The sequence below is a fragment of the Molossus molossus genome, unplaced genomic scaffold, assembly GCF_014108415.1.
Source record: "Molossus molossus isolate mMolMol1 unplaced genomic scaffold, mMolMol1.p scaffold_m16_p_33, whole genome shotgun sequence".
Taxonomy (NCBI): domain Eukaryota; kingdom Metazoa; phylum Chordata; class Mammalia; order Chiroptera; family Molossidae; genus Molossus; species Molossus molossus.
In genome coordinates this window covers 1028674-1051578 of record NW_023425370.1, presented here as the reverse complement: position 1 = coordinate 1051578, position 22905 = coordinate 1028674, and the positions used below count along the sequence as shown (strand labels likewise).

The window sequence follows — 22905 nt, the reverse complement described above, 5'->3', positions numbered from 1 at the left end:
CCGGGCTCCGGGAGCGTGGCGCGCCTTCGCCGCCCCACTTTTGTCGGGGGACTCCCCGCGTCTCTCCGGGGGCCCCGGCCCAGGGCGGCGGCTTCCCCTCGGGCTCCAGGCGCCGCGGGCGGAGAGCGAGGCTGCGCGCGGCTGGAGGGGGAGGCGTCGCCCCGCGCCCTGCAGGCGCGGCCGGCGAGGCTCTGGTTGGCGGGGCGCTGCCCGGCTCGGGGCCCCTCGTGTCGGCCTCAGCACGGCCGCTGGCCGCTGCAGGCCAGGCCACAGGCGGGTGCGCGGTTGCTCCTGCGTCTCACACCCGCGGGTGGTGCGGTCTCTCGCCGAGACCCCGGCTCCTGCAGGCAGCGGAGTGGGGGTGAGCGAGGTTTCCGGGGAGCCCAGAGCCGCGGGTTCCGAGAGCAGAAGAGCGACGCCGAGGTTGCGCAGCAGGTAGCAGCACCCAGCCTTCGGCCGGCGCGCCCGTCGGCTCTGGCGGTGTGGACGGAGGGCTCTGTCGCCGTGGCGGCCCCTTGTGCCCACAGGCCTGCCCGTGACGGGACTGAGACGGTGACCTCCGGTCTCCGAGTTTTTGTTTGTTTGTTTGGTTGGTTTTTGTTATGTTCTTAACGATTTTTTTAGCGAGAGAGGAAGGGAGAGATAGAAACAACGATGTGAAAGAGAGTCATCCAACGTCTGCCCCCTGCTGCACGCCCCCTACTGGGGGTCAAGCCCGAAACCCCGGCCTGGGCCCTGACAGGGAATCCCACCGGGACCTCGCAGTCCCTGGGGCGACGCTCAGTGCACTGAGCCACACCGACGGGGCTGGTCTCCATTTTAACAATGATTTTATTCCTTGGTGTGCACAGCATATAGAGAGTAAGTAAATCCATTTGCCAACTTGAGTTGGGCAGATGATGATCTAGAATGTTTCCTGGGGGTTTAGGCAAGGGTATGATGGGGTTCACCAGCTGCAGTGTGGAATGGACCATGAAGGGACCGCTGGAGCAAGGGCAGCCCCGAGGGAGCCTGCCCCAAGTTTCCTGCAGCGTAGAATCCAGGCCTGAGGGGATGGGTGGTACCTTCCGCAGGGGGCAGGCGGCTTCTTCTGCCTGTGGCTCCAAAGGCACGTTGTCCGGTCCCAAATACAGGAAGTGGAGAAGGATCAAGAAACTCGAGTTTGGGGACCACAAAGTAGGCAGTGGTCCATGGTACCTGACACTGGCGTGGAGACCTGTCCCCCAGCAGAGGAAGAAGGTTCCTTGTTTAGCGACTGAGTAAATACCGACACTGTTTACAGAAATGAGGAAACCAGCCAGGGTGAGTGTCTCAGGGTCCGGGGAAATCGAGTGTTCTGTTTGGTCGTGTGCCGTTTGGGACACTTGTTAGATGTCCAGGTGGTAGTATAGGAGCAGGGGAGGAAAGGGGCTGTGTCCCCATGGGCCCCGTCCCTCCTTCCCTTCCCACATGCCCCCACCCACCCCTCAGTCCCTCAGCCCCTCAGCGCAGAAAGAGCCCACGTGTCTTTACAGAGCTCATTCAGTGCCAGTGGTCTTGCTTCTCCAGCCGCTGAGGCATGGTGCTGCTCTTCCTTCTGTTACAGATCTTCGGTTGGGGCTTTAATTGCAAGCTCAGAAAAGCAAAGAGCTGAGCCCGAAGCCAGAGCTCTGAAGAAGTGGTTACATAGAGAAGTTTGTTAGGCCGGAGGACTGTGCCTCAGCCTTTCTCCTTGGCCCTTACAGGAAGCTTCCCTGACCCCTGTTCTCCTGGGAACAGAGAGATGGAAAAGCCTACAGGCAAAAAAAAGAAGACACAGAGCCCAAAGGAGGACACGGTGGTGCAGAGGGACACTACCAAGGACGAGAAGGTGTCTGGGGGGAGAGGGCCCAGCAGGAGAGGCACTCTGGCTAGAAAGCACAGTAAGGAGCCCGGCCTGAGTCCTGAGGATGAAGCCCACATCTTCGATGCCTTCGATGCTTCATTTAAAGATGACTTCGAGGGGGTTCCTGTGTTCATCCCTTTTCAGAGAAAGAAACCCTACGAGTGCAGTGAATGTGGGCGCATTTTCAAGCACAAGACGGATCACATCCGCCATCAGAGGGTTCACACCGGAGAGAAGCCCTTCCAATGTGATCAGTGTGGGAAGACCTTTCGGCACAGCTCTGACGTCACCAAGCACCAGAGAATCCACACGGGAGAGAAGCCCTTTAAATGCGGTGAGTGTGGGAAAGCCTTTAACTGTGGCTCAAATCTCCTGAAACATCAGAAAACTCACACTGGAGAGAAGCCGTACGAGTGTAAGGAATGCGGGAAAACCTTCGCCTACAGCTCATGTCTCATTCGCCACCGGAAACGGCACCCCCGGAAGAAGCACTGAGCGCCGGGAAGCTGTTCGATCAGCACCTCCCATTGCCACCTCTGCTGTGGCATCCACTCTGGCGGCGGCCTGCCCACCTGCTCCTTTGAGGATGTTGTCTGCAGACTCTTGGCCACTGGGTCCTGAGCCTGTCCCCATGCAGCCTGGTGGGGGCCTGTGGCCCTGAGCTACACAGCAGTGCTTCTGCAGGAACTGGGCACCCTCTGGACAGAACCAGACCCCTGCTTTCCCCACTCAGCCAGCTGCGGTGACCGTCCTTCTCGGGCTGGAGCACCAGCCCTTGAACTCAGTGCCCTGTCCCCAGGAACCAGAACCCCTATGTGTCCCCTGGGCCAGCCATCATGCCAGACCAGCGGCCTGACTTACCCAGATGGACCACTTGGGACACAGCTCGTTGGGCCTCCGTGCTGCCATGTGGAAGCGCTTCTTGCCCGGCCATGTGCCGGGTCCCAGAGCGCTGAGGGTACCTTTCATCCAGCCACACAGGAGGCCTTCAGATGGGCTGTGTGCCCTGCCCCCCAGGGCCCAGCTCTCCATCCAGGTTAGTTCTACTCTGTCTGGCCGCCAGGTTCCATGCTGCCCCCATCAAGTCCATACACTGGACCCGCCTGGGTCTCCCTCCAGGAACGGTCTGCACAGGGCTCTGTGCTCTCCAGGGCTCTGCCGTTTCTCCCAGAATCTCTAGACAGTATGAGTGACTGTCAGCCAGGAGATAATGTGGCTTTTTGTTAGGAAAGTATTGGTACCTACATTTTCACCTGTTTGGAGACAAGAAAACTAGTAGTGGCCTGTCTTGGGGATTCTGTCTTGCAAGAAGCCAGAGCTCAGGTGGAGACAGGCTCCCCCAGCGGGCAGCTGTAGAGGGTGTGGAGGTGCTCCAAGCAGACTAGTTCTACTCGCTCTTTCTAGGAGCTGAGATGTTATCACACCTCTGCCTGAGCTGCGCCCCCACCCCTGGGCCAGGCCCCAGGTGTGCCAGGGAGTCAACAGCCTCCCAGAACCTTCCTGCAGGGTCCCAGAAATGAGACCTGATGAGGCAAAGTTGTCCTAAAGCAGGTGCCATAGCTGGTTTAGGGGAGACAGACGTGTGACCCTAAGTCAGAAAGAACGGCCCTGGGGGTTGGCAAACCTGGGTCCAGACCGTCCACTAGGTGGCAGGGCCGCGTGGATTTCAAACTGGTCAAGCCAGAACTAAATGTTGGCAGGGAAAGCTGACGCAGGAAGCTGAAAGAGGTGGTGGTGAGGGGCTTGGGGATGCTCAGAGCAAGTGTGCTCTGCTGCTTGTCCCAGTGAGCTGGGGAGACGGGTGTGGACAGTCTGAGCTTAGCGCAGCCACCACGATCACACATCCTGGGGAGTCTGCACCACTTTGTTGTCGTTTTAGTATGATTTGATTGGCTTTAGAGAGGAATGGAGAGGGAGAGAGAAGCATTGATGAGAGAGAAACACATCGATTAGTTGCCTCCACACAACCTGGACCAGGTCTGGGGATTGAACCTGCAACCCAGGTACGTGCCCTTGACCGGAATTGAACCCTTGACCCTTTAGTCCGCGGAGCTGATGCTGTAACTGCTGAGCCAAACCAGCCAGGGCACTTTGGTTTTTATTTGTTGCAATGTTATACCATGATATATATAATTATATGTAACATTGTTACAGGTTACATATTGTATCTTACAATATCCCACGTATACTATGGGAAAATGGTCATTTCCTATATTATCATGTTCCATGTTGTTACCCATGGGAAGTAATGGTTTTGTTTTTTTTTAATATATTTTATTGTGTGTTTTTTTTTCTTTTAGAGAGGAAGGGAGAGGGAGGGGTAGAAGCAGCCATGAGAGAACTTGGATCGGCTGCCTCCTGCATGCCCCCTAGTGGGGGTTGAGCCTGCAACTCAGGCATGTGCCCTGACTGGGAATTGAACCAGCAACCTTTCGGTGCATGGGACAATGCCCAACCAACTGAGCCACACCAGCTGGTGGAAGTAATATTTTAATGGCTGCGTGATGATCCGTTGACTAGAAGAGTTGGTTTAGCCATGTCCTGGCAAGGGCACATTGGCTGTGTCTGGTTTCAGTCGTTATAAATAAGCTGCGATAAATATCTGTCTGTGTTTAGGGCCGACGGGCCACAGAAGGAGTGACAGGCGGAGGTGATCCTGACAAACACTGCCCTCCTGTGTAGTGCCCAGCACCGCCCCAGGCAGCTTCCCAAGGCTCTCCGGCCGTGGGCAGGTGGGTCCTGGCCTTTGCCAGTTCGTTAGGAGAGAATGCACACACGCTAATCTGATGTCTTTGACTTCTGGAGAGGAAGCAGGTTGTCGAGAGCATAGTTCTCAGGCCAGGAGCTACCAACCCAACCCCGCGCTCTGGAGATGTGGGACCTTGGGTGTGTCGCCTCACATCCTGTGCCTCGGTTTGCTCAGGTGTGAAATGGGGTACTTACCCTCCTTCAGTGACCTCACGTGTGAAGTCCTCAGTGCAGTGCTGGCTCACCCCGCTTACCCGACGACCGTCCATGCTCTCGGGGCAGTGGGCACTGCCCAGGGGCACGAGAGGTGGCCGTGTGGGCTGAGGGCCTTCGGTGCCCCTCCCAGGAGGAGACAGCAGCTCCCATCCACTAAGTCAGCCTAGGAAACGACAGCAGACACTTTATCACAATAACATACCTGGGAATTTCTTTAAAAATACAGTTCACAGTAACGAGAGAGATTTTCAGCTAAAGCAGTGAGCGGTCCCTTTGGCCTCCTGTCGTTTGGGGCAGACAGGCGGCTCACTTGCTGATGCTTCTGAGTTCGCCGCGGTGGTGTCACAGACGGCCGAGGCCAGGGACCCGGAACCGAGTTCTGCTCCTGCCCAGCGCCCAAGCCTGACCTTCCAGGTTCGCCTCCGCGTCCGTGTTTCTTGTTGTTCAAATGGAGCTCACTCGCGTTCCAGGAAAAAGAAAACCTTCTAAATAATCCAACTCAAAAACCCCTGCTGGCTGTTACAAAGTGCTTAAGGCTCAGCCACAGTGAAAATAGCACTCGCGGAGCTGCTTCCAGACCGGAGGCGGTCACCCTCCACCCGGTCAGCGGGAAGCTGGGGTCAGGAGGCCAAGCGGCCGACTCTGACTTACAGAGAGAACAGGTGTGAAATAGGGTACTTACCCTTCTTCAGTGACCTCACGTGTGAAGTCCTCAGTGCAGTGCTGGCTCACCCTGCTTACCCGACGACTGTCAGCGCCAGTCACCTGTCCATGCTCTCGGGCAGTGGGCACTGCCCAGGGTTTGACTCTAACTTACAGAGAGAACTCTGACTTGCAGGAGTACTCGGAGGGGAAGGGAGAGATGGTAGAACAGATGTCAGTCGTGGGAACAGGACCGCTGGGGAATTAACATGACAGGTTGGTTCTTGGAAAGGACTGTCAAGGCTGCGCACAGTATGTCACGGGAGACCCACAGTCCGACTAATTTTATCAAGCGCAGAACCAGGCAAAACCGAACAATGTGTGTGACACACATGTAGTAGGGCTAGTGGGTGAGCAGGCCCCCAGCGGGTCGGGTGTGGGGCGTCAGCCTCCTAAACTGGATGGAGTGTAAGCGGGCGTTGGATCCTTCGCTGTCACTTCCGCCATGTACACCCTAAGTTTGTGTGTTTGATCTTTCCCAACTTTCTTAAGTGAATGAAAAGGAAGCGCTTGCCTGGCGACCTCCTGCCATCCGGGCGCGGGGTCCAAGCGGAGCCTCGCACTGCTCCCCTCCCCCGCAGCACCGTCAGCCAGGACCAGGCCTCGTGATCAAAGCCACTTCCTGGCTTTCATGGCTGGCTTTTGCCAACAAGGAACAAGGTAATAACTGCGCTTCTTTCTTTATTCAAGAGGCATCTCTCATCCTTTCCAGGTTGTGAGAGCAGACCACCCCGAAGCAAGACATTCCCAATGAAATATGCATAAAAAGGAACCTCAGAACTAACAAAGTTCCCACATTCCTGAACTCTGAGGAGGACCAGAGGTCAAGAAGGAAGCGAGGAAAGGAAACCTCTAGTCCAGCCCCCGAGGCTGCAGGACAGGTGGGGACACCGGTGTGGGGAGGGCTGTCCCTGCAGGCAGGTGAGCAGGGCGGTGCTTCATCGGAGTCCGTCGGGAGTGCAGTGACAGGAAACTGGAAATAACTGGGCCCTCACGTGACTCCCAGACCTTTCAGAGGTGAAAAGGTTCACAGTGGGCAGACGTGGATGTGTGCCCGCCCTGGCCGGGAGGCACCCCTGACTCCTTTGACCCGGCCTTCTGGGAATGGGCTCCACATGGGAACACTGCAGGCTGAGAATGTCCCAGATCTCGGGCACCTCCCCACTGTCACAGGAAGATGTACAGCAGCGACCCAGACCCACCTCGGTGCCTCGACACACCGCCGGCTCCACCACAGTCCATGGAGAGTGCAGGGATGGCTCCAGGCGACCCAGCATCTGGGTGAAGGCCACAGAGGACCCTGAACATATGTGGTGATGCCCGTGGATGCCCCAGGGACTTGATGTTGGTGTGCTCCTGCTGGCGTCCTGTGAGCCATGCCAGCGTCTGCCCCTCTGAGGGAAGGTGGGGAGACAGCGCCGTGGGGCAGTGGGCAGTGAGGGCCACAGAGCAGGGCCTGATCAGTGACTTTGGCTTCTGGCCGCTCTTGCACTGGGGTCCACTGCACTCCTGTGGGCAGCAGGGTATCGCCTGGGCTTTCTTTCTACTCTCATATCTGACCCAGTTTGGGCACCAAGAGGTGATCATTTGTTACCTCTGCAAGTGAGCTAGACTCCAACTCGTGCTGTAGAGTGGACAGGACTAGGCTGGGCCACGTGGCCTCAGCCCCAGGAAGGAAGTTCATGGCACTGGGGGCACTTGGACATTTGCTCTGGAGCAGGTCAGAGAGCATTCTCAGTGAGCCAGGATGGAGGGGTAAAGCGGGGTGTCTCCGAGGCGCAGGGAAGGAACAGGCTGGCGCCAGGGTGGTCTCCAGGTCCGCTGCCCAGGGACCTTTGTGTGCTAAGCTTGGAGTCTGCTGTCTCCAGGATTCCTCCCCGCAAACTCCTGCCACCTGCTGGGTGACCTGCAGGGTCCCGTCAGGATCCAGGCTTGGCCTGGGGACAGGGCTGGTGCTGCCCAAAGCCATCTGCAGACATGGTTTCTGAGGCCCGAAGTCACCATCCCCTCAGGGCAAGCACCCAGTGGCCTCGGCTCCGAAGCACGCCTTGGTCTCGGCACTGGGTGTGCCTGCTACACCATGTGTGCCCGCTCACTGCAGCCTCCCCATGGGGCATCTGGTTCTCTGTTCTTTGTGTCCATGCCTCTTGGTGTGAATGTGTTTCCTGGTGAGCTTGCGCACTCGGTGTACTGGCCTTCTCCTTACATCCCCCAGGAAGTGTGTCCGTGCACACATACCTAGTGGCTCGAGGTGGCCGTGGGCCATGAACCCTCTGGCACACAGCTGGTGGTCTCGGGCCCGTGGTGGTGCGGACACTCGCTAGCCTGGTGTTTTTCACTTAATTTAGTGTCCAGAAATTTAACTCTCCGACTAGTCAACATTGAAATTTTACTCTGAAATCCCTTCACTCCTCAGTCCTTATTAAGCAAGTGTGCTCTGCCTGGGGTGGATGTTCTCTGCTTTTGTGGTTCCTGTGTCCACGTGGTCTCCTGACACAGATGGAGCCACACTGGCTCCCACCTGCTCCCTGCGGTCTCCACACTCATCACAGAGCCTCCTGTGCTGGGACCTGCTGGGGCCTGCTTTCTCCTACAATAAACATCTGTCCTGACCTCTTCGCCGCATTCTGTTGATCTCTGCAGCTTGTGGGTGCAGTTGGGACTCCCCAGAGAGGCAATGCTGCCTCCCCCAGAGAACGTGGCACAGACCAGAGAGCCAGCAGCCTTTCACGGGTGTCTTGAGGGCGACTCACATTAACCAAACTCCTCAGAGACCACACATAAACCAGAAAAGGTGCTTGCTCACTTAGGATGGGAGCGACCCCTGCAGTGACAAGATGCTGTGCCCTCTGCAGACACCACCTTTGTGGCCCTCCGTACCTGGGAGACTAAGTTTGGGTTTGCCGGGTGCTTAGTGCCTGCAGTCCTAACCCCTGGTGGAGTCTGGGAGGCGCTGGGCTTGCTTCCTGGGCCCCTGGGACTGCCAGCGTTAGAGCCGCTGCCCTCGGGAGGAGCGGACCCCAGAAGGGACGCAGACGATGTCTAGGGGCATGTTTGGTCGTCACAACTGGGGAAGTGCTCCTGGCACCTGGGTGGGGCAGGGAAGCTGCCAGGCATCCAGGTTTCAGCAGCTGAAATCCAGGGTGCACTTTCTTTTTTTTTTATTTTTATTATTTATTTATTTATTTATTTATCCTCACCCAAGGACATTTTTCCATTTTTTGTTCAGGTAGAGTGGGAGGGAGAGAGAGGAACAGAGAGAGAGAGAAACGATGTGAAAGGGACACATCGAGTGGCTGCCACCCGCACAACCGACCAAGGCTGGGGACAAACTGCAACCAAGGTACATGCCCTTAGCGGGAACCGACCCCCGGTTTCTCAGGACCGCAGGCCGACACTCTAACCGCTGAGCCAAACCGGCCAGGGCTCCAGGGTGCACTTTTGGCAGGAGCCTGAGCACTTGCTTGAGGAGATGCCCGTGGAGGCCGAGGAGCCCGGCAGGGCCCGGGACAGCGCTGGGGTCCAAAGGTGGGCGGGAGACCCGGGGTGGCCAAGTCTCTGCAGGGAGTCCCCAGAACCCCCAGAAATCCTCCCCCCCCCCCCCCCCGCAGACACAAATCCCCGGGGCGACACAGGGCGGCGGAGCACGGGGAGGGACAGGACGGAAAAGCGGAGGCGGTGAAGGTCAGGCTCCACCGTCCTTGTCCTCGGGAACGGCACATCCCAAACCACTTGTGAGCGCGCCCATCGCAAGCCTGGGGCCACCGAGGCGGCAGTCCTCCAGGCGTCCAGAGGGGCCCGGAAGTGCGGGCGGGGCGGGGCGCGGGTTGACTTCCGGCCGGCGCGGCACGGCGTCCACCTCCGGCTGGGAAGGTGAGTGGGCTCCGGGTGGGGGCGGCGACTGCGGGGGCGCCCGGCTCGGCCTGCGCTAGTGCGTCCTGGCGAACCGGCCGTGGCTGCCGCGTGACCCTGACCCCGGCCAGGGGCTTCGGGGGCGCCCAGGGCGGAGAGGCCGTGTGTTTGCGGGGCGCCTCCCCACGCGCCCGAACCCGAGGGGCGGGAACCGGCATGCCGACTTTGCAGATGGTAAACCGAGGCCGAGAAACGCATGTCCGAGGTCCCGGCCAGCGAGTGTCCGCCGCGCGCTCCAGGCTGGAAGACGCGGGCCGAGGAAGGTCGCTCCTGCGCCGGTGGCGTTGGCTCGCGTGCGCGGCTGCAGCCGGGGGGCCTGCGCCCAGAGCTTGTGCTCGTCCCTGCGGGCGTCCTGCGTGGTCGCCACCCCGCCCGGGCGGCCGGGAAGGGCTGAGCATGCCCTTTCCCAGGGCGCCCCGGGAAGTTAACGCAGTGCTTCAGGTGTGGCTCCGGGGCCAAGGACCTGCGCCCAGATGTCGTGACTGTAGCCCCACCTTGTGTCCACGCACCGGGCTGCCGTGACCTTCCCGCCGTTAGGGATGAGGCCCGTGGAGGCCCGGGGCACGGGCGAGGCCCTGCAGGTCTGTCTGCTGGCACTGCAGAGTCGGCACTGACTCTTCCTAGCCCCGGCCCCTTGCTTCACCCCCACGTTAGGAGCCCGCTCATCGGGGTGCACAGGAACGTCCTCACTGCACAAGCCACCCCTGCAGATCAAAGTAAACAAGAGTACCCGTGGCCCCCAAAGAGGCCCAGCACCCTGGGCAGGGATGGGGGAGCACCGCCCGCAGCTTCCACGGGCCTCTGCGGGATCTGAGGGAGGAGAGGTTTCCCTCCTTGGGAACTTCGCGTCAGGGTCTAGCCTAGCATGTTCACGCTCCGGGAGACAGGCCCAGCTTGTCCGCCTCCCCCAGGGCCAGCGGCTCCTGTTGTGGTGCAGGAGGTTTACCTGGGAGAACCAGTCTGCTTTTTTCTCTGGGTTGGGTGGACTTTCCTGGCCATTTTCGGGACAGAGCTTTTTGGTTTGGTTTCGGCAGGTTGCTGTGCTGATCACATGGAGTAACGTCCCAGGAACCGGAATCACCTCGCACCCCAGGCCCCACACGGTACCTCTAGGCATTCTTGTGTTCTCCCCTAGCTCGCCTGCGGCTGATGTATAGCTGGCGCTGCCCGCCCCGCACCATGCCACCCTCTGACCCCTCATCCTGCCATGGTTTTCATTTCCCAGGTCCCAGGTGTGCACATCTTCGTCAGGCCTTGGGGAAGATGGCAGCTCTGGGGGACGGTCAGGAGCCCCCTCGTGTCCCATCCCCTGTCAGTCTCGAGTCACCGGGGACACTTGGAACCCACCACCAGGAGGCCCGGCTTCACTCCCACAACCAACACGGTACTGGCCCGGCACCACCGACCCTGTGGGCAGGACCAAGGCAGCTCACCGTGGCTGGGGCTCCTGCACCCTCAGGTTCCGGTTGGGACTTGGGCAGCGTCGGTTGAGGCTGGGGGCCAAGCTTTGTGAGCAGCAGTTCCTCAGGGACAGTCCCCTGGGACTGTCGGGCAAAGAGAGAAGCTGCCCCAGAGCCTGGCTCCTGTGACGGGAGCCATCTCGCCCCCCTCTCCGAGCCTTTGAAAAGGATGTCCAAGCCCCAAGCGCATGGTGCCCTGGGCCCTGCTCATGCTCAGACGTCAGGGAGCCCCAGGGTCCTGTCCATGCCTCACGTCCCACAGGAGGCCTGCCCACACCTCTCAGCTGAGGACACAAGTAAGCTGAGATTCGGGGGGAGCAGCTACGCTAAGTACTGGGCTCTGGGCAGATCACGACGCCAGGGGCAGCCCTGTCAGGCGGGCACTAACAGATGAGAGGTCGGGTGGCATGAGGTCACACACAGCTGAGGAACTTGGGTCATCACTAGGCCGGCCCAGACCACAGCGGGAGCCCCGGGACCCTGCCAGCACCCTGCTCCTGTGGTGGCCAGGCTGGGGGGGTGGGGTGGGATGGACGGGTGCGGCCTGGAGGGAGCCCAGGCACCACCCAGCACACACGCTGCTCAAGTCTCTGCTGGACCCGCCGCCTCTCCCTGTGCAGTGGTGCTGGGACCTTGCCCGGGGCTCTCGGCCCCAAGCCTCTGGGGGCCTCGCTCCCTGCCCCTTATGCAGGTGGCACTTTGAGGCCCAGGCTTTACCTCCAGTTTTTCATGACACCCTCAAAACAGCCTGGCGAGTTAGGACCCCCTGTCCCCACGTGTGCGATGGGGACACGGAAACCCCGAAGCGAGCCAGTGGAGGCCGGCAGGACAGACCACGTCAGTCTGACTCCACGTGCCCTTGACCCCCTGGGCCCAGCAAGCCACGGCTCCTGCCGGGAGGGGACAGGCGGGGCGAAGGACTGGAGAGAGGCTGTCCTGCAGGGTGTGCCGGCTGAGCCAGCCCTGAGGGATGCGAAGGCTGGTGCTCAGGACGGAGTCCCAGCGCCCATGCAGGGGGCTCTCCTTGACCCAGGCTGCGCCAGCAGAGCCCGGCAGGTCCTGGGCCACGTCCAAGTGTGCCGGGACTTTGCCCAGTGGGAGGCAGCTTCGGCCCTCCTTATGCTGTATCAGAAACAGAAGTGGGGGCCATGCCTGTGAGGAAACCGCCAGGGTTGACCCTAAAGGAGAGATGTGGGCCGCCAGGCAGGCCCTTCCACCTGGCCCTGCAGGCCCTGCAGGGGTGCTGTGTGTGGAGGGCACTGTCCCAGGAAGCAGGTGGCTTCCTGCAGGCTGTGGAAAGAGCCCTGGGCTTGAGGGGACTGGGAGATGAGCGCAGCCCCCGTACCCTCAGGCTCCCCTGGCCGCAGCCCTGAGGCGCCACCCCAACCACCCAGGGAGGAAGCTCCGCTGGACCTGGATGTGCAGGAGGTGGAGGAGTCCCCCATCCTCAGGGCCACCTGCTGGCCAGGTGGTGAGCAGAGTCTGCCCGGGACCAGCCCAGGAGCACCTTTGCCCGTGGCTGCTGCATGCCAGGCTCTGCGCAGCCTCGCCCGCCTCGCCGCTCTGGGCACCACCACTGCCAGGACCCCGCCCAGAGCCCACTTCTGCCCCCGCCCCTTCCCCATCAGTCCCGCTCTCCCCATGACACTTCCCGCGTCTGTAAGTGCAGCCAGACCCCTCCCCTGAGCCCCAGACCCCCACAGCCACCTGCCTGTTGGATTGGGGTCTCTAACTCACCACCACTGCCCCCCCCAGACCAGCACCTAGGGAGTCCCTGGGCCCCTCTCCTGCTGTGCAGTGCCCTCGGCCTCCAACCCCTTCTCCCCACAGCCTGGCTAGGGCGGGGCTAATCCAGGCCCCCATCCCCTCAATCACCCCCCCATGCCCCCCTGCCCACGAGAAGGCCTGGGGATGTCCACTCAGCACAGCTCTCCGTGCCACCTGGAGGTCCTGCAGGTGTCTGAGGTCAGGTTCCTGGGATGGGGAGCTGGGCCGAGAGGCAGTTGCCACCCGACCTTGGCCACGCCCCCCCCCCCCCCCAGGAGCAGTGGAGCCACAGGCCTACGAGCCTCGGGAGAGGCACCTGGGTGGGGACGGCCACAGCGTTCTGGCTCCTGCAGGGGTCTGGGCAGCACCCTCTGGCTCAGGGGGCTTTGTGTTTTTTCCGAGTCTGACCCGCCAGGTCCTTGCCCGGTCAGCTCTCAGCCTGGCCCCAGCACAGTGGCCCCCCTGCTGGTCAGGTGACCTGGACTGGCGCAGTAGGGCCCCAGGGCAGATGGGCTGGTGGGTGCGTGGGTGGGTGCTGGCTACCTCTCCCACTTGTCATTTCAGGTTCCCAGCCGGAGCTGGGCCCGGCTCTGCCATCTCCCCAGCCGCAGGGCCCTGTGCGTGAGATGGCCTGGAGTGGCGGGGCGCTGGGGACCCTCCTGAGGAGCCTCCCCCGTCGGCGCGCGTGTGCCGACCGCTCTGGGCAGGAGGCCAGCTTGGAGCAGCCAGTGGGCCAGGCAGGGGCCGTGTCCTGCCCTCAGAAGAGGGGCGCCTGGCACGTGCCCCTCGTGCCGCAGGGAGCCTCTGGGGCGGAGGCCGGCCCGGAGCCGGGGGACAGCTTTGGCCGGGGCGCAGGCCCGCGGAGCGGGAAGCCGCACCGCTGCGAGGCCTGCGGCAAGAGCTTCAAGTACAACTCGCTCCTGCTGAAGCACCAGCGCGCGCACACGGGCGAGAAGCCCTACGCCTGTCACGAGTGCGACAAGCGCTTCCGCGGCTGGTCCGGCTTCATCCAGCACCACCGCGTGCACACGGGCGAGAAGCCCTACGAGTGCGGCCAGTGCGGCCGCGCCTTCAGCCACAGCTCGCACTTCACGCAGCACCTGCGCGTGCACAACGGCGAGAAGCCGTACGCGTGCGGCCAGTGCGGCCAGGCCTTCAGCCAGAGCTCCAACCTGGTGCGGCACCAGCGGCTGCACACGGGCGAGAAGCCGTACGCCTGCAGCCAGTGCGGCAAGGCCTTCGTCTGGAGCTCCGTGCTCATCGAGCACCAGCGCATCCACACGGGCGAGAAGCCCTACGAGTGCGGCGCCTGCGGCAAGGCCTTCCGCGGCCGCTCGCACTTCTTCCGCCACCTGCGGACCCACACGGGCGAGAAGCCCTTCGCCTGCGGCGCCTGCGGCAAGGCCTTCGGCCAGAGCTCGCAGCTCATCCAGCACCAGCGGGTCCACTACCGGGAGTAGCGGCCCGTCAGGCCTCCGGGGGCCTGCAGAGGGCTCCGGCCTTCTCGCCCTTTCCGGCGGGCCGCACATCCGAGTGTCCCGAATAAATTCTTTTTAAGTGATGGAAACCAGAGCCACTCATACCTGGATGAGGCCGGGGGCTGCTCTCTGTCCCCCAAGGGCCGATCGGGGGAGGGGTGAAGTGGGGTCCTAACGGCCCCTTTAGTCTCCTGGGGCCTCGGGTCTGAGCTCGCCAGGGGCTGAGGCCTGGAGGTGTCATGACACCCAGAGCCACACGCAGGGTGTGGGCAGGCTCCTCAAGATGGGTGTTTCCAGAGGCCGCAGCCCCCACTCCTGGTAACAGTCCCCTCGGGTGTCTGGGAGACGCATGGGGCTCCTTCTCCATGCAGCAGGCGCCAGGCCCCCCGCTGCCTTCTCACCTCCACACCGCCCCGGGAGGAGCGGCCCAGGCTGTTCCCTCTTACCAGCTGTGGGCTGTCTTCAGATCTGCTGGATCTGCCTTGGAGTGACCAGACTTGAGTTCTGGGGAGAGCTCAGCAGCACGGGGTGGCCCAAGTGCCAACAGTGTGTGCCCACTCCCTGTCCTGCCTGCTCCCTCCTGGACAGGGTGGCACCACCCCATGTTGAGTGCCTGGCCCCTCCCAAGGCTGCAACTCTGAGCCTCACCTCAGTATTGTTTTTCCTGCTAGGACCCTACGGTTGAGCCACCCCCCTTTTCCACCACCCTCCTGGGGCTCGAGGACCATCAAGCACTTAGGTCTTCCCTGCCCTTGGGAAGAGAAGGCGAGAGCCACTCCAGAGGAGAGGGCTGGAGGCCAGGCTCTCTGGACATCAGCTTCAAGGTGGTGGTGCCCTGGAATGTAGTCCTTTTGGCCTGGAAGAGGCAACCATAATGGTCCATCGGCCCCCTCGTCTCCCCGGGACAGCCTGGTAGGGCCTCCCGGGCTTCACAGATAATGACAGAGTCCATCCGTGCTCCTGGAGGGTCATCTGCAGCCTCAGTGCCAAGGCTGGGCTCGATGCCTGGGCCTCATGCCCCTTCTCGTGCCCGCACCAAAGCCCTGTGTCCCCACAGGTGTTTGGAGGTCCCCTGCTGATCTCAGTCCTGGGAAGCACTGGCCTCTGGCCTGCATTTTCCAGGACCGCATTTCGTGGCTGTGAGAATCCACTAAAGGACCACCCAGTCTGCGCTAGCGTCCACCATCCTTCCCCCAGACCTCAACTCCCTGGGACCAGAGGAGGCTCACTCAGTAGGCCTGCTGTGTGACCCGGGAATCTGGATTTCACCCCACATCCCACTGACGTGGACAGTGTGCCAGGTTTGGGGACTTCTGGTCTTATCCAGCCCCTCAAAGCAGGTGCTCCTGCCCAGGCAGTTGTCCTGGCCCTACTCAGACAACTGGAACTGTGGGGTGACTGGCGTGGGCTGGGACCTGCCCTTTCACCTCTGCTTGTCCCCAGCTCGGTCCTCTCGGCCTGTCACAGCCTGCTGCCCTGGTCACTGAAAGGGCCCGTCAGATCTGAAGGTAGCGGTCACACCCAGGTCCATCTCTTGCCCCTCCAGTTATTTTCTTTTGTTTTTCTTTATTGATTTTAGAGAGAGAGGAAGGGAGAGGGAGAGAGACAGAAACATCGATGAGGAAGAACATCTGGTGGTCACCCCCTGCAGGCCCCCACTGGGGATCGGGCCCACAACCTGGGTATGTGCCCTGACTGGGAATCGAACCGGCGACCTCCTGGTGCAGGGGTCGACGCTCAACTGCTGAGCAACACCGCCGGGCTCATGTCATGTTCGAATCGATCAATTCCTTCAGCTGGGCGCCGTCGACTTGCCTCGGCAGTGGACGGTGCGCTTCTTACCCTAGTGCGAGCGGGTGGTCGCTATCCCTGCCCAGGGCCACCCAGCCCCCCGGACCTCGCCTCCCCGTTTTCTCGCCCACCGTACACCCAGAGGCCTTCTAGGTTGTGAGTTGGAGGCCCTGCAGCCTCAGAGCCCCGCAAGCCTGGCGGTCCCCTTGCGCGGTCCCTTCCTGAGGGGCCTCGGGGCAACCTGCAGAGGCCATCGGCCCGTCCAGCACCGCGGACAGCTCCAGGCACGCGCCTTGCCCGGGCTGGCCCTCCCGGCTGCTCTTCCGCCCCAGCGGGTCTTCCCGACCAGGAGCTGGTCCCCCAGGTCGGTCCCCAGCCGCTACCCCAGTTTTCCAGCGGGTCCTCCGAGCTTCTAGAGCGGCCGGAAGTGCCGGCGGGGCGGGGCGGGGCCGAGAGGCGAGCGCAGGGTGAGCCCAGATGGGCACCTCGCCCGGTTCTGCGGTGGAAGAGGCCGGGGAGGCCGGTGCGTGGGGCCGTCCACCGGCTGCGTGTTGAATGTCTTGTGGGCGGAGCAGCCCTGCAGACCAGGGCAAAACCGATGCGGGGAAAACCCATTTCTACTTTTTAGATCACCCTTTCAAAATGTGTTTATTTTAGCCCGGCCGCTGCGGTTGAGCCTTGACCTATGCACCAAGCGGTCCCAGTTCGATTCCGGTCAGGACACATGTCCAGGTTGTGGACCCAAATCCCAGTGGGGGGGCGTGCAGGAGGCGGCCAATCGATATCCTCTCTCGTTGATGTTTCTATCGCCCTCTCCCTTCCTCTCTCTAAAATCAATACAGGAAAAAAATATATATCAAAATTTTTTATTTATTTTTTACAGATAACTTTTTAATATGGCGTTTTTAAAATTGATTTTTGGGAGAGAGAGAGAAACATCGATGTGAGAGAAGCATCAATCGGCTGCCTCCTGCTCGCCCCCTCCTGGGGATCCAGTGCACAGCCGGCATGTGCCCCGACCGGGAACCAAAGCCCGACCTCAGTGCGTGGGACGACGCTCCATCCAGAGTCACACTGGCCAGGCATATGTTTGTATTTTTACATGTTTTGTATACTTTGCAGTATACTTTGTTACAAATAAGTAAGACAGTATGTGGTGGGTGTGCACACAACTGTTTACTGATGGAGAGCAGGGATGCGAGGCTGGGCTGGGGAAGCTGCGGGCTTGTAGCAGAGGCTACAGGGTCCCGAGAAAGTGGGGCTGCTCCTGCCTTCTGCCCTCACGGGAGGGCGGCCTCCAGCACGCAGCGCGGTGTCCTGCCCGCAGCCCCCCTTGCACCTCGGGCTGCGGGCAGTCTGTGGTCTGCATCCCCCACTCCTACGTCGGAAGCTATTTCTAGGCCAAAAGAGGTAACTGCTCTGGCACTGGGTGGAGACTCAAACTGCGTCCTTCCCTCCTGGCTCCACTGTTGACCACCAGCCTAAGGGTCTATCCACTGCGGTCTGGTGCTCTCATCTTTTCCCCGGAACTGCACCCCCGTCCTCGAAACACGGATGCCTCAGGCGCCGGTAAGGTCCCCGCCGACGGCACCAGCGCTGACCGTCAGAGAACGTGGGGCTCTGTGGACTCAGGTTGTCCGTCAGCACAGCGCAGCCTGGCCGGGGAGGCGCCTTGCTTCCCGAACCAGTTCCTTTCCCTGGAAACGGTCTCGGGCGTGTTAATGTCAGACCAGGTGAATCCCGCGGTGCGGGGCTCACGGTGCGGGTGCAGGTAGTAGACATGAGGGCGGAGGGCTCCTGGGAGGCTCCTGTGCGCGGGTCTGTGGTCCGCGCCCCGTGCCCCGTCCCCACGCGCGCCGATTTTCTCCTCTTCTCCACCGAAAGGTTCCGGAGTCTGTAGCCTCCTTCCTCCCGGCGCTCCCCTTCCTCCACTACCCCCCCCCCTCCACTGGCCCCTCTTCCTCCACTAGACCCGACTTCGTTCATTCGTCCACTCGGCAGTCAGCTCGGTCACCAAAGCCAGACCTACTTCCCTGACCTCATCCCTGACCTGGCTGGACGCGGGGAGCCAGGTGGGAGACCGCAGAGATGCCTGAGGCAGGTGCGTGGGGAGTGGAGGCTGGCAGAGGGTCGCGGAGGCTGGCAGGCCGTGGTGGGCGGGGTTGCCGTGAAGATGGGTTGGACAACAGCTGGGGGGGGCCTTGCGCTCGAGCTATGAAACCCGCTTTTGAAAAATCTCAGGGAAGAAAAGCGCGGTGGCAGCAGCACGCCTGCCCAGCGGCCTCCCAGGGCCACTGAGCGCACACTCCTCCTGCGGCCTAGGACGTCGCCGGAAGTGCCCGCGCCACGGCCTCCAGGGCAGCTGAGCAAACAGTCCTTCGCACGCCTAGAGCGCCGCCGGAAGTGCCCGCGCCGCGGCTTCCAGGCAGCTGAGCGAAGTTTTGGTGTTTTCTTCTCGGTGTTCACAGAGAGTGTCTGAGCGGCAGCCTCCAGAGTAGCTGAAAGCACAATTCTTTCGTCGTTCTAGAGCGTCACCGGAAGTGCTCGCGTCGCGGTCCGGAGGGCAGCCGAGCGCTCCCACACCACCCCCGGCGGCCTAGAGCGTCGCAGGAAGTGCTCGCGCCGCGGCCTCCAGGGCAGATGAGCGCCAGTTTCCCCCTGCAGCCTAGAGAGTTGCCGGAAGTAGCCTCTTCGCGTATGAAGAGGTCGGAGTTGCTTCGGGTGTGCCCGGGGGACAGCGGGTGAGTGGCGGCCGGCCGGGTTGGGGGTGGCTGAGGTTGGGCCGGGCGGGGCGCGATCGTGAGGTCGGGGTGCAGGGCCGCGAGTCCGTCCTGGGTTCTCGAGGGAGAGCCGCCCGCCGGCCGAGGAGAGGGGAAGCGGGAGACGGCGCTGCGGCCGCGGCCGCGAGCAGCCTCCCCCGGAGCACGAGGCGGCCGCCAGGGGTCGCTGCGCCCCAGGCGCTGGCGCGCGTTGGCCGAGCCGTCCTGTATCCAGGTTACGGAATTCAGGTTTCTCCCTGGGGGGAGGCGACGTTTCCGCGTGGGTGAGTCCCGGCGTGGGTGGGAGGTCGCCGGGGGTGGAATCGGCGTGACTTCGGGGCCCTTGTAAGCGGCCCCGCGACGCCGGGCGAGGCGCGGTGAACCGGGCGCAGCCTTGCTCGCCGGGCTCCGTCTTTAAGGCTTTGCCGCTTGCAGAGTAAAGAAAGGGTGTTTTAAATTCCTTTAAAAAAAATCTTCACCCGGATATTTTTCCGTTTATTTTTTATTTTAGATGGAGTGGGAGGGGGGGAGACAGAGACACATGCATTGAGACACGTCCACTGGCTGCCCCCCGCTTGCAGACGGCGGATCACACCTGCCCCCAGTGCGCGCTCCTGACCGGGATCCACCGCGACCCTTCGGCCGCAGGTCTAACCACTGGGCTGCACCGGCCAGGGCCCGGGTTTTGGTTTAGCACATTTCTTGTGCCGGTAAGTCAGACTTTGGTGTGGAGCCTAACAACTTCATCCGTCAGCCCAAAGTGTGCCCTTCGCCCGGCCCGTGTGGCTCAGTGGTTGAGCGTCGACCCTGCACCAAGAGGTCGCTGGTTGGATTCCTGGTCAGGGCACAGGCCCAGGTTGTGGGCCCCATCCCCAGTGGGGGATATGCAAGAGGCGGCTAATCGATGTTCGAAAAACCAATAAAGAAAGAAAAAAGATTTTTTAAACAAAATTGTGCTGTTCGTGTAATATCTTATTCTTGTATCCAAATGGTCATAACTATCAAGAGAATGGAGTCTGTGGATATCTCATTGGACATCTGAGGACTGGTTGAAGGTGCTGGGCCAGGTCCTCGTGGAGTAAGGGGCCGGCAGGGCCAGCAGGGGCCACACACTCGTCTTGGCTGTGTCCAAGTGGCCGGGGAGCCACCACCATGGACACTGGCCCCGGGTGTCTGTTCAGGCAGGACGGGCCCGCGGTGAGGTAGCTTCTTCAGGACTCCAGGTGCTCTAACCTCTCCCCACTCTTTGTCACTCTCTCCCCTTTCTTCCTTCTGCCCCATCAGGTGTCCCCACTCCTGGTGTGTCTGCAGGGAGGGGAGCCCGGGCCTGGGGTTCCAGGACACGGTGAGAGGCCACCCTGATGGACACACGTGCAGGTGAGGGGCGGGCAGCCAGGCCCGACAGCTGTCCTGGGGTAGGGAATGGGGACAGCTCAAGAGCCAGGGCTCCCCAAGGCCAGCCACACGGGACATAGCTGCCCCGCTTCACTCCCACCAGAGCACCCGTGGTCCTCACCTCTCCACTGCTCCCGACTCCTGCCACACCCTGCGCCCCTCTCTCGGGTCCCCCGCCCAGAGACTCTGAGAACGAGAAGACTGGTTCTGGGCTGTTTGCCGGGCCCAGCAGTGTCGGCTCGGAGCCGGTGACGAGACGAGCTGCAGTCTGAGGCCATCTCGGGCTGTCAGGTCTGAGGACTCGCACTCGGTTTTCCATTTGCTAGTGTACACAACCGCGTGACCAGAGTGAGGGCGCCGCCACCTTCCCTCCCAGACCACCCCTTGGACGTGTGCCCACGGCCCTGCTCACTCCTCCACCTCACAGCCTCCTTGTTAGAGGCCGATGGAGAGTTCCCGTGGGCACCTGCCCCCCAGTGCCCAGGAACCTCATCCTGGCCAGCCCCCTGCGGGAGCCTTGGTCACATCTGCCACCCAGCTCCTGAGGGTGCGGCCAGTGAGGTCCTGCCTGTGGGCAGGTGCTGTGCCCTGGTGGCCCTGCCTTGTCCTGACCAGCTTCCCAGGGTCCTCTCCCTTAGGAGGACCCCCCGTGCTGAGACTGCCCGCCTCCCGACACCCCACTGCACTGCCATGTCCCTGACCTCCTGTCCAAAGGGGCACCAGCTCTGTGCCGTGAGCCCGGGGACCTGGTTAACCAGCCGCTTCCCTGTGGCAGCCAGGACCCAGCGGCCCTGCCGTCCCCCACGGGCTGCTGCTGTGGTGTTGATGGCTGAGAAGGGCCCTCGACACGGGGACAGAGCCCTTTGAGGTTGGCAGGTTGGGGGGATTGTGAAGGACAGTGGTCTGGGGGAGTCCAGAGTCAGTGATCAGTGGGGACCAGGGCTGCCGTCAGCCCTCATCCCCAGGCCTCCTGGCCGAGCCGCCGCAGCAGAGCCGTCCTGTCCCCTCCGCTCCTGCAGTCCCAGGGAGGAGCCTGACTCCCCGCCCTCTGGTCCCTCGTCCACTCCAGGCCACACAGAGGTTAGAAGGGAGGGAGAACGGGGCGGGAACCATGGATGGGGTCCAGTACACGCCGACGTACATCGTCACTCCTGTGTGGGTCACCCCGCCACCTCCAGCCCCCTCATGGCTGAGTGTGGTTAGTAGTCTGGTGTCTAAACCACCTCCCTGACCCTCTTTTCCAGCTCTCCGCACACAGGTGTCAAGGGGCCGCCAGGCTGCTGAGCAGGGGGCTCAGAGCACAGGGCTGACACCACAGCAGGAAGAAGGGGAACACCATGGAGAGAGGGTCCCAAGCCTGTGCCAGGGACCTCCCCTGGCTCCGGGGTTCCTGGACCTTTGTGGGAATGAGGAAGCTGGAGAGAGGCCCAGAGAGGCCCTTCAGGGACCAGTTGTTTATGAGAAAACTGGAGAGCAGAGTGACCACGAGGACAGTGTGCCAGGGCCAGGTGTCACCCTGAACACAGGCTCCACAACGGATGGCAGAGGCCACTGGCGGCCGTATCAGTGCAGCACCTGTGAACGGAGCTTCAAGTGCTACTCGGACATGGCCAAGCACCAGAGCATCCATTCCGGGGAGAAGCCCTACGTGTGCAGCGACTGTGGGAAAGCCTTCAGCCACAGCTCCCACGTCGTTCGGCACCAGCGGGTGCACAACGGGGAGAGGCCCTACGTCTGTAAGGAGTGTGGGAAAGCCTTCAGCCAGAGCTTCAACCTCATCAGACACCAGCGAGTTCACACTGGAGAAAAACCTTATGAGTGTGCTGAGTGTGGCAAGACCTTCAGCCAGAGGTCAGACGCCATTAAGCACCGGAGAATTCACACTGGGGAGAGGCTGTACGAGTGTCAGGAATGTGGGAAAACCTTCATCCACGGGTCGAACGTGGCCCGGCACCAGAGGACCCACCACGGAGAGAACCCCTACGAGTGTAAAGAGTGTGGGAAGGCCTTCAGCCAGAGCTCCAATCTCATCCAGCACCAGAGGGTGCACACGGGCGAGAAGCCGTTCGCCTGCCAGCAGTGCGGGCGCGCCTTCAGCCGCAGCTCCTTCCTCAGCGAGCACCGGCGCATCCACACGGGCGAGAAGCCCCACGAGTGCGGGGAGTGTGGGCGCTCCTTCAGGGCCCTGTCGGGCTTCTTCCGGCACCAGCGGGTGCACACGGGCGAGAAGCCTTTCCGCTGCGCCGAGTGCGGACGCGCCTTCCGCCTGAGCTTCCATCTCATCCAGCACCAGAGGGTCCACAGCCGAGCGTGAGCCGGCGCGTGTGCACGCGGGTGGAGGGGTGGGTGCAGCCCCCTCACATTGCTGCCGGCCCCATCCAGGTGGTTGCCTTCGGTCTGTCAGGAGAGCGGCTCCCAGGGCGGCACCTTCTGCATGGAGACCGCGCTTCCCCGGACCGGACCGGTCGCGGTCCGCTGAAATCAGTGTTAGTTTCATAGCACTGCCCCCCCATATAATTTACACGTGCTGAAGTGTATAGATCTTAAGTATTTGGTTTTATAAGCTTGACAAATATAACCTCTTTCAACCTTTGTAAGCACCACACTTTTGAGATAGTCTGTTTCCATCACCCAAGGATGCTCCTACACCCCCTCCCCAGAGGCAGTAAGTGAGCTCGCGCCTATCACTGTAGTGCTGCTTATTCTAGAATTTTACGCCTTCGTCCCCTGTGCTTGTTTCTGAGGTTCATCCACGTGGCGGCAGTCTCTGCACACGAGGCTTTTGCAGGTTAGAGGGTGAGACAGGCAAAGCG

At 61.6% G+C, this 22905-nt stretch overlaps 3 protein-coding genes across 5 annotated transcripts; all 3 read left to right on the top strand.

Moving 5' to 3' along the window:
- The first annotated feature begins 470 nt into the window (after positions 1-470).
- ZFP41 (ZFP41 zinc finger protein) lies at positions 471-8229 on the top strand. Its single transcript, XM_036281241.1, has 4 exons — positions 471-1302; positions 1586-2900; positions 4481-4596; positions 6243-8229. Exon 2 carries the CDS (start codon positions 1763-1765, stop codon positions 2357-2359), a length of 597 nt encoding a protein of 198 aa, XP_036137134.1. The 5' UTR covers positions 471-1302; positions 1586-1762; the 3' UTR covers positions 2360-2900; positions 4481-4596; positions 6243-8229.
- A 1143-nt stretch (positions 8230-9372) lies between these two features.
- Positions 9373-14235, top strand: GLI4 (GLI family zinc finger 4). 3 transcript variants are annotated; one of them, XM_036281237.1, is made up of 5 exons: positions 9373-9403; positions 10477-10545; positions 10668-10826; positions 12254-12373; positions 13234-14235. In XM_036281237.1, exons 3-5 carry the CDS (start codon positions 10706-10708, stop codon positions 14127-14129), a joined length of 1137 nt encoding a protein of 378 aa, XP_036137130.1. In that variant the 5' UTR covers positions 9373-9403; positions 10477-10545; positions 10668-10705; the 3' UTR covers positions 14130-14235. The 3 variants fall into 3 exon arrangements, with proteins under 3 accessions (XP_036137130.1, XP_036137131.1, XP_036137132.1); XM_036281238.1 differs by lacking the exon at positions 10477-10545 and having other exon boundaries at positions 9386-9403; XM_036281239.1 differs by lacking the exons at positions 9373-9403; positions 12254-12373 and having other exon boundaries at positions 9827-10545.
- Positions 14236-18625: 4390 nt separating this feature from the next.
- Positions 18626-22506, top strand: ZNF696 (zinc finger protein 696). Its single transcript, XM_036281240.1, has 3 exons — positions 18626-18679; positions 19982-20074; positions 21337-22506. Exons 2-3 carry the CDS (start codon positions 20059-20061, stop codon positions 22404-22406), a joined length of 1086 nt encoding a protein of 361 aa, XP_036137133.1. The 5' UTR covers positions 18626-18679; positions 19982-20058; the 3' UTR covers positions 22407-22506.
- The last annotated feature ends 399 nt before the right edge of the window (positions 22507-22905 follow it).

Bases quoted from the DNA above. Each gene is read 5' to 3' on its own strand.
- GLI4 (XM_036281237.1), top strand. From the start codon at position 10,706: ATGGCAGCTCTGGGGGACGGTCAGGAGCCCCCTCGTGTCCCATCCCCT. The intron at 10,827-12,253 runs GTACTGGCCCGG...CCGTACCCTCAG, and splicing joins TCACTCCCACAACCAACACG to GCTCCCCTGGCCGCAGCCCT. The intron at 12,374-13,233 runs GTGAGCAGAGTC...TTGTCATTTCAG, and splicing joins GGCCACCTGCTGGCCAGGTG to GTTCCCAGCCGGAGCTGGGC.
- ZFP41 (XM_036281241.1), top strand. From the start codon at position 1,763: ATGGAAAAGCCTACAGGCAAAAAAAAGAAGACACAGAGCCCAAAGGAG.